A 13,879-nucleotide genomic window follows, 5' to 3' on the forward strand; every position below is an offset into this window, starting at 1 on the left:
TGGGCACTCCTATCTCTGAGGTCTCCCACACTTTCTAAGTGTGCAACCTTTTAATCTTAAACGTTCTCTCTCCAACCTTTCAGGATGCCTTTCCTTGCTGAGGTGACCTGTACTTTTTCTCTCTTTAAGTAACTTTAAATAAAACTTACTCTGCTTCACTACTGTGTCTGTCCTTCAATTCTTTGTCACAGCAGAAACAAGCACCAAGGAGAATACACAATGCTCCCCCAACAAATTTATAGTGACATATTCTAAATTCTGAGAGAGATTAAATAGAAGAAGTTAAGGAACAACACATTTTTTTCATGGCTTAAATATTTATTGTTTGAATTAAAGGCTGGAAATGACAGGAATGCCCAGAATTAATGTTCTGCTAAATAATATAGAACCTTCATATATTACTAGATTAGAGTAAGCCATACCATAAAACAGAACACTAAATGTATTAGAGAACACTACTTACCATTAGACAAAAATATGATGTGTATCTATACATTAAAGTGTGTGAGAAATGCACTCACTGGTCCAAACTCAGTAAGTGGATATGGAGACAAAGAAAGCATCAAAGTGAGACTTTAATGGTGGTCTTGCAAGATTGGGTGTCTGGTAAGCAGGCACACCTACGGCAGTTGAAGCAAGTAATTTATTCCCTAGCACATTAGTCTCTCCCCTGGTTCCTCATTGGTAGATTACTACTGTTAAGTCCAGAGAGAGGAAATCTCTGGGCAAAATACCTCTAAAAACCAAAATCAATTAAAGGGAGAAAAAAAGTTTAAAACGTGCTTATTGCTTACAAAACTGCAGTCTTACTCATCTCTCTCTCCTGCTCCAGCAGTAGCAAAACCAGCCCTCCCATTCACCTCTCAGGTACAGTTTAAGCCTTCCTCACCTAGGTAATTTACCTATTGATATGGAGATGAACTTCTCTCTACTTCTTAGGAATGATGCAGATGCACTAAAGCCATACTTCCTTCTACTTCTGAACGCTTATTAATATGCACATGTACTAAAGCCAGGTGAGATATTCTGGAAATGTTACAATTTTACTCACAACTGCAGGTTTTATATTCTTTCCACAACATCAGCTAAGCAAGTTATATCCATATTAGGTTGTCCCTTACATTTGTCTTAATTTTATAGGCTAGTTTAAAACATTTCTTTTCCCAAACAGGCACAGCCCTGTTCCTTAAAATTTCACCTCCCCCTCCCAGCCTGAGCAACTTCCTGGCATGTATTTCACCATGTGGCCCTTTGTTAATACCTTACTGTTAAAATGTTTAAACCTCCTGGTGGGAATAAATCACATTTAGGTTTTATACTTTTTCTAACAAGTGGCATAATCCTCGGAACACATAACATGAAAAGGCCATTGCTTTCTCTCTGCTATTCCTGTATAAAATATTTCCCTTAAAAACATGCCTCATATTCTCTTATCTTTGTACTGTACTTAAAAGTAGGTTAGAATGTCCTTCTTGGACAGTTACACTCTGAAATCAGCACCATGTGCTCTCTTGTAGCTCTCCTCCCTCATTGCAAACTGTTGCAAATATAGTGAATATTTGTTCCATAACTGGGGACAGTAGAAACAACACCAGCTTTGGAATCAGTTCAGACCTGTGTCTGCTGCATAGCTGAATTCTTGAGCAAGTAAGTTACTTAATTTTTCTGAATCTGAGTTTTCTCACCTGGTATATGTCAATAAAAATATGTATATATATCATGAGACCTAAAAGAAGTAGAGCACACAAACACTCAGCATAATGCTGGGTGCATAATAAGTGCCTTATAAATGACAACTATCATTAATTTAGTTCAGTTTAAATTAGTTCAGACTAAGGGGCATGTTTAGATTTTACAAGTTTTACTTTCCTAATTCTCCAGTGAAGTACATTCTAACATCCCGGCCTCTGTTTGTAAGCTGTTCTGAAATGTTCAGTAATTATAACTGCCTTCCTTGTTCTTTGACCACTTTTAAAAGCAAAATTATCTATTTCCTTTTCTCATGCCCCAAGAGTACTTTAAATAAGAATGTGTTTCTCATTGATTTCAAAATGGACTTCACCTTTTTTAAAAATGCTTTTTGCGTGTTTGTTGCTAAATGCACTACTTCATATTATAAGTGGAATATTATATATAAAACTGTCTAGCAAAACAGCCACAAGTTAAAATAGATCAGAAGTGTAGACTGAAAGCCAAAACCTGGGATGATGTCTCATGTTAAATTCTGTTATTCATCTCAGTTATATTGTAAGACTTTAATTACTTTAAAATAATTTTTAAGTGTTCCTCTCTTCATTTTCAGCTTCTTTTCAGTGTGACATGGCAGAAAAACCAATGTGTATGTCCACACAAATATCCAATGATGAAGATATAGTTGAGTATATTTTTCTAATATAATTCCATTTTGCACTTCAATAAGAATGTGTTTGTTGGTAAAATTGTAGTATTTCCAGAATTCTCACCTGGCTTTAGGTATTCTTCAGGAGTGGAGAGAAGTTCATCTCCATATCAATGGATAATTACCTGGGCAACCAAGAGATTATCTGAACCTGAGAGGATAAGGGGAGGCTTGAAGCAGGAGAGAGAAATGGCCCTGGACTACAGTTTGTAAGGAATAAATGGGTTTTAAGTTTTATTTCTCCCTTTAACTGGTTTTGGTTTCAGGGGTATTTTGCCCTGGGATTTCCTCTCCGTGGACTGACAGTGTTGTTTCAAAATATTGATTTAGTAAACAGATACAGACCTAGATGATAATGGCTTATGTTTGTTGTTTGGACATTCATAAACTTTTGTATTGATTGGAGTTAAATATCAATGAAGGAAAGAAAACAAATCCTACCATTTGCAACAAAATGGATGGAGTTAGAAGGTAACATGCTCAGTGAATAAGCCAGGTGGATAAAGACAAGTATCAAATGATTTCACTCATCTGTGGAGTATAAGAACAAAGAAAAAATCTGAAAGAGCAAAACAGCAGCAGACTCACAGAATCCAAGAACGGACTAACAGTTATGAAAGGAAAAGGGACTGGGGAGGATGGGTGGGAAGGAAGGGATAAGGAGGGGGAAGAAAGGGGGAACCATGATTAGCATGTATAATGTGTGTTGGGGGGCACGGGGAGGGCTGTACAACACAGAGAAGACAAGTAGTGATTCTACAGAATCTTACTACGCTGATGGACAGTGACTGTAATGGGGTCTGTCGGGGGGGACTTGGTGATGGAGGGAGTCTAGTAAACATAATGTTCCTCATATAATTGTACATTAATGAGACCAAAAAACATGTACATCAATGAAGGATTAAATATTGTTACATGTTTCTTGAGTCTGCAGACATTTTTAACAGTGCAAGAGACTCTTCCTTTTTAACACCAAAAAATAACAAATTGTAACTTCAGAATCTTCAGTTAGGTTTAAAGAATGCCACTATTTTATGTGTACGTTTGTGTAATTTTACATACAGGAAATAAGTAACTTTTTAAATTAATTTTATTTTGGTATCATCCCTGGAATTAATCCCACTTGGTCAATGCGTTTAATCCTTTTGATGTATTTTTTTAATTTGGTTTGCTAATATTTTGGTGAGTATTTTTGCATCTACATTCATCAGGGATATTGGTCTGTAGTTTTCTGGTGGGGTCTTTGCCTGGTTTTGGTATTAGGGTGATGTTGGCTTCATAGAATGAGTTTGGGAGTATTCCCTCCTCTTCTATTTTTTGGAAAACTTTAAGGAGAATGGGTATTATGTCTTCTCTGTATGTCTGATAAAATTCTGAAGTAAATCCATCTGGCCCAGGGGTTTTGTTCTTTGGTAGTTTTTTTCTTACCACTTCAATTTCGTTGCTGGTAATTGGTCTGTTTAGATATTCTGCTTCTTTCTGGGTCAGGCTTGGAAGGTTGTATTTTTCTAGGAAGTTGTCCATTTCTCCTAGGTTTCCCATCTTGTTAGTGTATAGGTTTTCATAGTACTCTCTAATAATTCTTTGTATTTCTGTGGGGTCCATCGTGATTTTTCCTTTCTCGTTTCTGATTCTGTTGATGTGTGTTGACTCTTTTCCTCTTAATAAGTCTGGCTAGAGGCTTATCTATTTTGTTAATTTTCTTTAAGAACCAGCTCTTGGTTTCACTGATTTTTGCTATTGTTTTATTCTTCTCAATTTTATTTATTTCTTCTCCGATCTTTATTATGTCCCTCCTTCTGCTGACCTTAGGCCTCATTTGTTCTTCTTTTTCCAATTTTGATAATTGTGACTTTAGACTGTTAATTTGGGTTTGTTCTTCTTTCTTTAAATATGCCTGGATTGCTATATACTTTCCTCTTAAGACTGCTTTTGCTGTGTCGCACAGAAGTTGGGGCTTAGTGTTATTGTTGTCATTTGTTTCCATATATTGCTGGATCTCCATTTTAATTTGGTCATTGATCCATTGATTATTTAGGAGCATGTTGTTAAGCCTCCATATGTTTGTGAGCCTTTTTGGTTTCTTTGTACAATTTATTTCTAGTTTTATACCTTTGTGGTCTGAAAAGTTGGTTGGTAGGATTTCAATCTTTTGGAATTTACTGAGGCTCTTTTTGTGGACTAGTATGTGGTCGATTCTGGAGAATGTTCCATGTGCACTTGAGAAGAATGTGTATCCTGTTGCTTTTGGATGTAGAGTTCTGTAGATGTTTATTAGGTCCATTTGTTCTACTGTGTTGTTCAGTGCCTCTGTGTCCTTACTTATTTTCTGTCTGGTGGATCTGTCCTTTGGAGTGAGTGGTGTGTTGAAGTCTCCCAAAATGAATGCACTGCATTCTATTTCCTCCTTTAATTCTGTTAGTATTTGTTTCACATATGTTGGTGCTCTTGTATTAGGTCCATATCTATTTATAATGGTTATATCCTCTTGTTGGACTGAGCCCTTTGTCATTATGTAATGTCCTTCTTTATCTCTTGTTACTTTCTTGGTTTTGAAGTCTATTTTGTCTGATACTAGTATTACAACATCTGCTTTTTTCTCTCTGTTGTTTGCATGAAATAATTTTTTCCATCCCTTGACTTTAAGTCTGTGCATGTCTTTGGGTTTGAGGTGAGTCTCTTGTAAGCAGCATATGGATGCTTTTTTATCCATTCTATTACTCTTTGTCTTTTGATTTGTGCATTCAGTCCATTTACACTTAGGGTGATTATTGAAAGGTATGTACTTATTGCCATTGCAAGCTTTAAGTTTGTGGTTTCCAAAGGTTCAAGGTTAGCTTCTTTACTATCTTAATGTCTAACTTAACTTGCTTATTAAGCTATTATAAACACTGATGATTCTTTATTTCTCTCCCTTCTTATTCCTCCTCCTCCCTTCTTCATATGTTGGGTGATTTGTTCTGTGCTCTTTTTAGGAGTGCTCCCATCTAGAGCAGTCCCTGTAAGATGCCCTGTAGAGTTGGTTTGTGGGAGGCAAATTCCCTCAACTTTTGCTTGTCGGGAATTGTTTAATCCCTCCTTCATATTTAAATGATAATTGTGCTGGATACAGTATTCTTGGTTCGAGGCTCTTCTGTTTCATTGCATTAAGTATATCATGCCATTCTCTTCTGGCCTGTAAGGTTTCTGTTGAGAAGTCTGATGATAGCCTGATGGTTTTTCCTCTGTAGGTGACCTTTATTTTCTCTCTGACTGCCGTTAATACTTTGTCCTTGTCTTCAATCTTTGCCATTTTAATTATTATGTGTCTTGGTGTTGCCCTCCTTGGATCCCTTTTTATGGGGGTTCTCTGTACCTCTGTGGTCTTAGAGGCCATTTCCTCCCCTAGTTTGGGGAAGTTTTCAGCAATTATTTCTTCAAAGACACTTTCTATCCCTTTTTCTCTCTTCTTCTTCTTCTGGTACCCGTATAATGTGGATATTGTTCCATTTCCATTGGTCACACCATTCTCTTAAAATTCTTTCATTCCTGGAGATCTTTTATCTCTCTCTGCATCAGCTTCTTTGTGTTCCTGTTCTGTTTTCCACTCCATTAATGTTCTCTTGCATCTCTTACATTCTGCTTAGAAGTCCTTCCAGAGATTGTTTTATTTCTGTATTCTCCCTCCTTAGTTCTTGCATATTTCTCTGCAAGTCCATCACCATTGTTATGACTTTTGTTTTGAATTCTTTTTCAGGAAGATTGGTTTAATCTATCTCCCCAGGTTCCTTCTCAGGGGATGATGTAGAAGATGTCGAAGCTGTCTGGGTTAGTCTTGCCTGGATCAAATTTTTTTGCCTTTTCATGTTGATAGGTGCAGTGGTATGCTATTGACTCGTCTGTCAGCTGGGAGAGTCAAGACTCTTTCCTCTTGCTCCTGGCCTTTCTTTACTGGGACAGCTGCGACCCCTAGTGGCTTGTGTTGGGCAATTGCATGTAGATTGGGTCTCTGTATCTTGCCCAGCCAGTATGGAGGAAGCTCCCTTGCTGTGGGCATGGCCAGCCTCAGGCTGCTGCTCTGCTATGGCGGGGCCCCAGAGGGGTAATGGATGGGGGCCTGTTTGGCTGTTTACCTCCATGAGGGGTCTTAGAGCTGTTTCCCAGGGGGTCATTGTGCCTGGAGTTCCCTGGAATTTCCAGCTGCTGGACTGTGACCTGGGATGCTTCCATCCAGCTGTGGGATCCCTGTCCCTTTAAGACTTTCAAAAAGCACTTGCTTTTCTATGTCCCAGGGGTCCTGGCTGCGGGATGCTCTCAGAGGTCTTACTGTCCTGCTTTCCTAGTTTCCAGCACCCCACGCATGCACTGTGTCTGCACTCTGGTGCAGATGGCTAGGGCTGGGTGTTTAGCAGTCCTGTGCTCCCTCTCCCTCCCCACTCCTTCTCCTCTCCTCCCACTGGGAGCTGGGGTGAGGGGCCTCAGGTCCCTCCAGGCTACAGCTTGTATCTTACCCCTTTCACCAGGTGCTGGGTTCTTGCTGGTATGAATGTAGTCTGGCTGTTGTCCGGTATCTTCTGGTCTCCTTTTTAGGGATAGTTGTACTGTTGTATTTTCAAAAATATATGTTTTTTGAAGGATATTCCCACTGTCCTACTCACGCCGCCATCTTGGCCAAATCAGGAAATAGTAAGTTTTAAGTGAAGTTTTTTAAGGATGTGGTAGTGTTGCTGGGCAGCTGCATCTTGGTGGTGTCTGCCTGCACACCAGGTGAAACCTCAGCCTGGATGGAGGAAGGTTCTTGACTCTGAATGAGAAAGAGCTTGAGCAGGTTCAAATAGTATAGGTAAGATGGAATTTTTAAAAGAGAGAGTAGCAGGGAATTCTAGCAGCTGCCTTAAAGGTGGCTGAGATCAGAAAAGTGCAGAAGGAATGAGAAAGTTTGCTGAACTTTTCCTCAGCAAAGGGCAGATTCCCTTGCCATCTCTTAAAGCCAGGGTCACTTGATGTCCAGTGTCTGCTTGTGATGCTGGGATTCTTCTTTGAGGAGTCAAAGAATGAATTTAGCAAACAGTCAAGGTAGGAGAGCCAGGAAGACATTTATTGAGAGATACAGTGAGAGGAGAGGCTCCTGGCATGAGCCAGGAGGGGACAAGCAAGCCCATAGCAGTGTGTTGTCTAGGGAATTTATAGGCAGTTGAGAGACAAAGACCTAAGGATGCAGATCCACCAAATGGTCTCTAAATGTTTATTTTTAAAGATATATTAATTTTCTTATGAGTTTTCCAGAATATTTTGCAGAGTTAACATAAGAAATTTACTGTTTGATATTTTTTCAGAATAGCAGTTTCTTGGTTTGGGAGCATATCAATCAAGGCTGCTTGTTTTGCTTTCAAGGTGAGCTGAGTTATTGACTTGATTAAGGCTGGAGGAGGAAAAGCAGCATCTGGGTAAAGTTAAAGATAAATTGGGTCTTTTAGCAAGCTAAAGTAAATTTTACAATAGCCTCATTTAATTGACACAATGGAGACATGGGCTATGCTGAGATACTTTCTCATCTGGGGGATGTTCAAACATTCCAGGTCGGGTTATTCCTGGCTTTTTAGTTTTAACCAATATTCACTGAAGAATGCTTATATTCCTAGTTTGATGTTTTAGTTTAGAGAATTAATGTGACTGACTTTGCTTAATTGTTTAATACAGAGGTTTGGCAGGGGTCTTTTTCTAGAGGCTCTCACCCTACTCTGACTACACCCACAGTCCCTGTCTCACTTGGATCTCCATGATGTGGGGACTAGTTCTTACTACCCTGGGATTTGGGGAGCCTTGGAGCATGGGATGGAGTGAGATTGTATTTTGAGAACTTCCCAAAGAAGGGATATTTCCACACAGGGTACTGCAGCTGCAGTTAACTTCTGGGTCATCCAGGCCATGGGAACTTGCAGGCGCAAATCTGAGCTCTCAGAAGCCCCTCAGTCTTAATAGGAGTAAAGCATAGCCCAAGTGAAGACTTAGAAATAGAATAAAATAGCAAAGAAACAAAGATGCTTACCACTGGAAAAGTACAGAGAGACAAAATGCAATTAAGTTGAGCAGTGAGAAAGCTTCATTTAAATTTATGCACTTAAAGAGAAAAAAAGTATTGACATCCTCAGAGATGAGGCACCCTGAAGAGCTGGGAGTTCCCTATTTTAAGGATTTTTTCAGGAATGTTATGAAGGGCCAGGGGGTATAGACTTGTAAAGTGGTCTCAAATGCTTATCTCCAGTAAGAGACACAATGTATCCTTTCCTCTATTATCAGTCCTCCACCCAATTCTTCAAAATAAACTTAACACAAGAAATTTATTGATCTGGTTACTTCCCAGGATAGTGGCTTCTCTCTGGGAATATATCAGTTAAGACTGTTTGTCTGGTAAGGTGGGTTGAGTTATTGTCTACTTACCAAAGAATATGTTAGGAATCTTACCTCCTAACTCCCTGGCTTTTAAAATGGAATCCCTCCTGTTGTAATTTTTATATCTCAGCTTGTTTGGAAAACCAATCAACTTGTGTTACTGGAAAGCTGCATCTGGGGAGGTCTCTCCCTGCTCACTAGGTGAACCACAAAGAGAAACCTAAACCTGGACAGGGGAGGGTTCCTGACTCTGAATGAGAAAGATTTCTTGAGCATGTCAGAAGAGTGTAGGGAAGGAAGGAATTTCATTAAAGCAAGAGCAGTAGGGAATGGCAGCTACTGTGCATGCAGCAGAGAACAGATAAATGGAGACGGAAAGTTCTTGGCCTAGGGCAGATTCCCTTGCCAACTTATGAAACCAGGGTCACCTGGCATCCTGTGTCCACCTGGATTGGCACAGAATGGGGACTAGTCCCTACCACTCCAGGATCTGGGGGAGTCAGGGAGCACAGGATGGAGTTAGATTATGTTCTGAGAACTTCCCAAAGAAAGGAGACTTTCAGGCAGGCTACTAAGAGAAGATCACAGTTCTGACCAGGTCACCCAGCTGATGGAAACACACAGGCCCAAATCTGAGCTCTTAGCAGCCCCTTTATACTTATCAGGAGACATAGACAGTGAACACTTGGAAATAAAATGAAATAGCAAAGAGACAAACCACAATAATTTGAACAGTGAGAAGGCTGTATTTGAAAGTATGCCCCTAAAGAAAGGAAAGTGTGGACGTCCTCAGAGAGGAGGCACACTGAAAAATTGGGGATTGTGTCCTTTAAGGATTTCAAGAATGGGGGAAAAGGGCAGGAGAGAGGTTGTTGGCCACAGGCTTGACATGGTCTTAATATGCTTATCTCTGGTGAGACGCCATGTCTCCGTTTCTCTGTTATCAGTCCTCCTGCTAATTCTTCTAAATAAACCCAACACGAGGGATTTATTTATCCTGTTCTCCAACAGAGTGGTTACCCTCAAGCAGTGGGGACATATCAGTTAAGACTGCTTGCCCTTACTTAAGATAGGCTGTTGGGTTATTGTCTGATTACCAGAGAATATGTTAGGAATATTTCTTCTCATCTCTCTGCTTTTTAAAATGGAATCTTAACCATAAAATGGAGTCCATCCTGTTCTTACTATACTGTTTATATCTCAGCATTTTCATCATAGGCAGGAAAAGTTAATCATGATACTTATTCCAGATCTCTGCCCTACCTCATTTGTCTCCTGTCTCTGCACTCTATGAGTAGGGAGGTTGCTTGTTTTTAATTCTACTGATGAAACCAAGTTTCATTTTAAGATGAGCCTCTGTACTAGGAAAAACATAGTAACTCACAATAAAACTTACACTAAAAAAGAGAGTATCATGTCTGGGTGAAATCTGGGTTTTAGAATGCTTATTGGCCAAAATGTCAAATACTATGCAAGTACTGAGGTTTCTTAAATAGTCTTTGTTTATGTCTTAGGAACTAATGGCTCTCAGTGCTTTCTCTTCTCTCAAATATCAATTTTTCTATGGCTGTTTGAACACCATATTTTTTCAACTACCATATTTTCTCTTTTCCTTCCAATTGTTACTCCCACAGAGTGAGCATTTTATTCAACATTTATTTTTCTGTTTCATTTTTAAAATCACACTTGAACCATCTTTCTTTTTTTCATTTTTATTTATTTGTTTTTATTTTTTATGTTTTTGAAAAACATTATGTTTACTAGGCTCTCCCCTACCCCAAGTCCCCCCCCACAAACCCCATTACAGTCACTGTCCATCAGCATAGTAAGATGTTGCAGAATTACTACTTGCTTCTCTGTGTTGCAAAGCCCTCCCCTTTTCCCACCCTCCACATTGTACATGCTAATCATAATGCCCACTTTCTTCTTCCTCACCCTTATCCCTCCCTACCCTCCCATTATCCCCAGTCTCTTTCCCTTTGGTAACTGTTAGTCCATTCTTGGGTGCTGTGATTCTGCTGCTGTTTTGTTCCTTCATTTTTTCTTTTGTTCTTATACTCCACAGATGAGTGAAATCATTTGGTACTTGTCTTTCACCGCTTGGCTTATTTCACTGAGCATAATACCCTCTAGCTCCATCCATGTTATCACAAATGGCAGGATTTGCTTTCTTCTTATGGCTGAATAATATTCCATTGTGTATATGTACCACATCTTTTTTATACATTCATCTACTGATGGACACTTAGGTTGCTTCCTTTTCTTGGCTATTGTAAATAGTGCTGCAATAAACATAGGGTGCATCTGTCTTTCTCAAACTGGAGTGCTGCATCCTTAGGGTAAATTCCTAGAAGTGGAATTCCTGGGTCAAATGGTAAGTCTATTTTGAGCATTTTGAGGAACCTCCATATTGCTTTCCACAATGGCTGAACAAATTTACATTCTCACCAGCAGTGTAGGAGGGTTCCCCTTTCTCCGCAACCTCGCCAACATTTGTTGTTGTTTGTCTTTTCGATGGTGGCCATCCTTACTGGTGTGAGGTGATATCTCATTGTGGTTTAATTTGCATTTCTCTGATAATTAGCGATGTGGAGCATCTTTTCACGTGTCTGTTCGCCATCTGAATTTCTTCTTTGGAGAACTGTCTTTTCAGCTCCTCTGCCCATTTCTTAATTGGATTACTTGCTTTTTGTTTGTTGAGGTGCGTGAGCTCTTTATATATTTTGGATGTCAAGCCTTTATCGGATCTGTCATTTATGAAAATATTCTCCCATACTGTAGGGTACCTTTTTGTTTTATTGATGGTGTCCTTTGCTGTACAAAAGCTTTTCAGCTTGATGTAGTCCCACTTGTTCATTTTTGCTTTTCTTTTCCTTGCCCGGGGAGATATATTCATGAAGAAGCCACTAATGTTCATATCCAAGAGATTTTTGCCTTTGTTTTTTTCTAAGAGTTTTATGGTTTCATGACTTACATTCAGGTCTTTGATCTATTTCAAGTTTACTTCTGTGTATGGGATTAGACAGTGATCCAGTTTCATTCTCTTACATGTAGCTGTACAGTTCTGTCAGCACCACCTGTTGAAGAGACTGTCATGTCCCCATTGTATGTCCATGGCCCCTTTGTAGAATATTAATTGACCATATATGTTTGGGTTAATGTCTGGAGTGTCCAATCTGTTCCACTGGTCTGTGACTCTGTTGCTGTGCCAGTACCAAATTGTCTTGATTACTATGGCTTTGTAGTAGAGCTTGAAGTTGGGGAGTGAGATCCCCGCCCCTTTATTCTTCTTTCTCAGGATGGCTTTGGCTATTCGGAGTCTTTGGTGTTCCAATATGAATTTTTGAACTATTTGTTCCAGTTCGTTGAAGCATGTTGCTGGTAATTTGATAGGGATTGCATCAAATCTGTATATTGCTTTGGGCAGGATGGCCCTTTTGACGATACTAATTCTTCCTAGCCAAGAGCATGGGATGAGTTTTCATTTGTTAGTGTCCTCTTTAACTTCTCTTAAGAGTGTCTTATAGTTTTCAGGGTATAGGTCTTTCACTACTTTGATTAGGTTTATTCCTAGGTATTTTATTCTTTTTGATGCAATTGTGAATGGAATTCTTTTACTGATTTCTCTTTTTTTGGCTCATTGTTACCGTATAGGAAAGCCACAGATTTATGAGTGTTAATTTTGTATCCTGCAACTTTGCTGTATTCCAATGTCAGTTCTAGTAATTTTGGAGTGGAGTCTTTAGGGTTTTTTATGTACACTATCATGTCGTCTGCAAATAGTGACAGTTTAACTTCTTCTTTGCCTCCATGTATTCCTTTTATTTCTTTGTTTTGTCTAATTGCTGTGGCTAGGACCTCCAGTACTATGTTAAATAACAGTGGGCAGAGTGGGCATCCCTGTCTTGTTCCTGATCTCAGAGGAAAAGCTTTCAGCTTCTCACTGTTAAGTATGATGTTGGCTGTGGGTTTATCATATATGGCCTTTATTATGTTGAGGGACTTGACCTCTATATCCATTTTGCTGAGAGTTTTTATCATGAATGGATGTTGAATTTTGTCAAATGCGTTTTCAGCAACTATGGAGATGATCATGTGGTTTTTGTCTTTCTTTTTGTTGATGTGGTGGATGATGTTGATGGATTTTCAAATGTTGTACCATCCTTGCATCCCTGGAATGAATCCCACTTGGTCGTGGTGTGTGATCTTTTTGATATATTTTTGAATTTGGTTTGCTAATACTGTATTGAGTATTTTTGCATCTACATTCATTAGGGATATTGGTATGTAATTTTCTTATTTGGTGGGGTCTTTGAGTGGTTTTGGTATTAGAGTGATGTTGGCTTCATAGAATGAGGTTGGGAGTATTTCCTCCTCTTGTATTTTTTGGAAAACTTTAAGGAGAATGGGTATTATGTCTTCTCTGTATGTCTGATAAAATTCCAAGGTAAATCCATCTGGCCCAGGCGTTTTGGTCTTGGGTAGTGTTTTGATTACCGCTTCAATTTCTTTGCTGGTAATTGGTTTGTTTAGATTTTGTGTTTCTTCCTTGATCAGTCTTGGAAGGTTGTATTTTTCTAGGAAGATGTCCATTTTTTCTAGGTTTTCCAGCTTGTTAGCATATAGGTTTTCATAAGTAGTCTCTAATCATTCTTTGTATTTCTGTTGGGTCCATCGTGATGTTTCTTTTCTCATTTTTGATTCTGTTGATGTGTGTTTATTCTCTTTTTCTCTTAATAAGTCCAGCTGAGGCTTATCTATTTTATTTATTTTCTCAAAGAACCAGCTCCTGGTTTCATTGATAGTTTCTATTATTTTATTCTTTTCAATTTTGTTTATTTATTCTCTGATCTTTATTATGTCCCTCCTTCTGCTGACTTTAGGCATCATTTGTTGTTCTTTTTCCAATTTTGATAACTGTAATGTTAGACTATTCATTTGGGTTTGTTCTTCCTTCTTTAAATATGCCTGGATTACTATATAGTTTCCTCTTAAGACTGCTATCACTGCGTCCCACAGAAGTTGGGGCTTTCTGTTGTTGTTCTCATTTATTTCCATATATTGCTGGATCTCCATTTTAATTTGGTCGTTGATCCATTGACTATTTAG

General features: G+C 38.9%; 1 protein-coding gene across 1 annotated transcript in view; it reads left to right on the forward strand.

Moving 5' to 3' along the window:
- Nucleotides 1-1,583: 1,583 nt before the first annotated feature.
- Nucleotides 1,584-13,879, forward strand: part of SEPTIN14 (septin 14) — a 234,356-nt gene continuing 222,060 nt past the window's right edge. The window contains exons 1-2 of the mRNA XM_073215254.1: nucleotides 1,584-1,647; nucleotides 2,303-2,373. Of these exons, the coding sequence (XP_073071355.1) occupies nucleotides 2,320-2,373 (54 nt within the window). The 5' untranslated portion in view covers nucleotides 1,584-1,647; nucleotides 2,303-2,319. The remainder of the gene's footprint in view (nucleotides 1,648-2,302; nucleotides 2,374-13,879) is intronic.

The sequence above is a fragment of the Manis javanica genome, chromosome 10, assembly GCF_040802235.1.
Source record: "Manis javanica isolate MJ-LG chromosome 10, MJ_LKY, whole genome shotgun sequence".
In the NCBI taxonomy this organism is placed as follows: domain Eukaryota; kingdom Metazoa; phylum Chordata; class Mammalia; order Pholidota; family Manidae; genus Manis; species Manis javanica.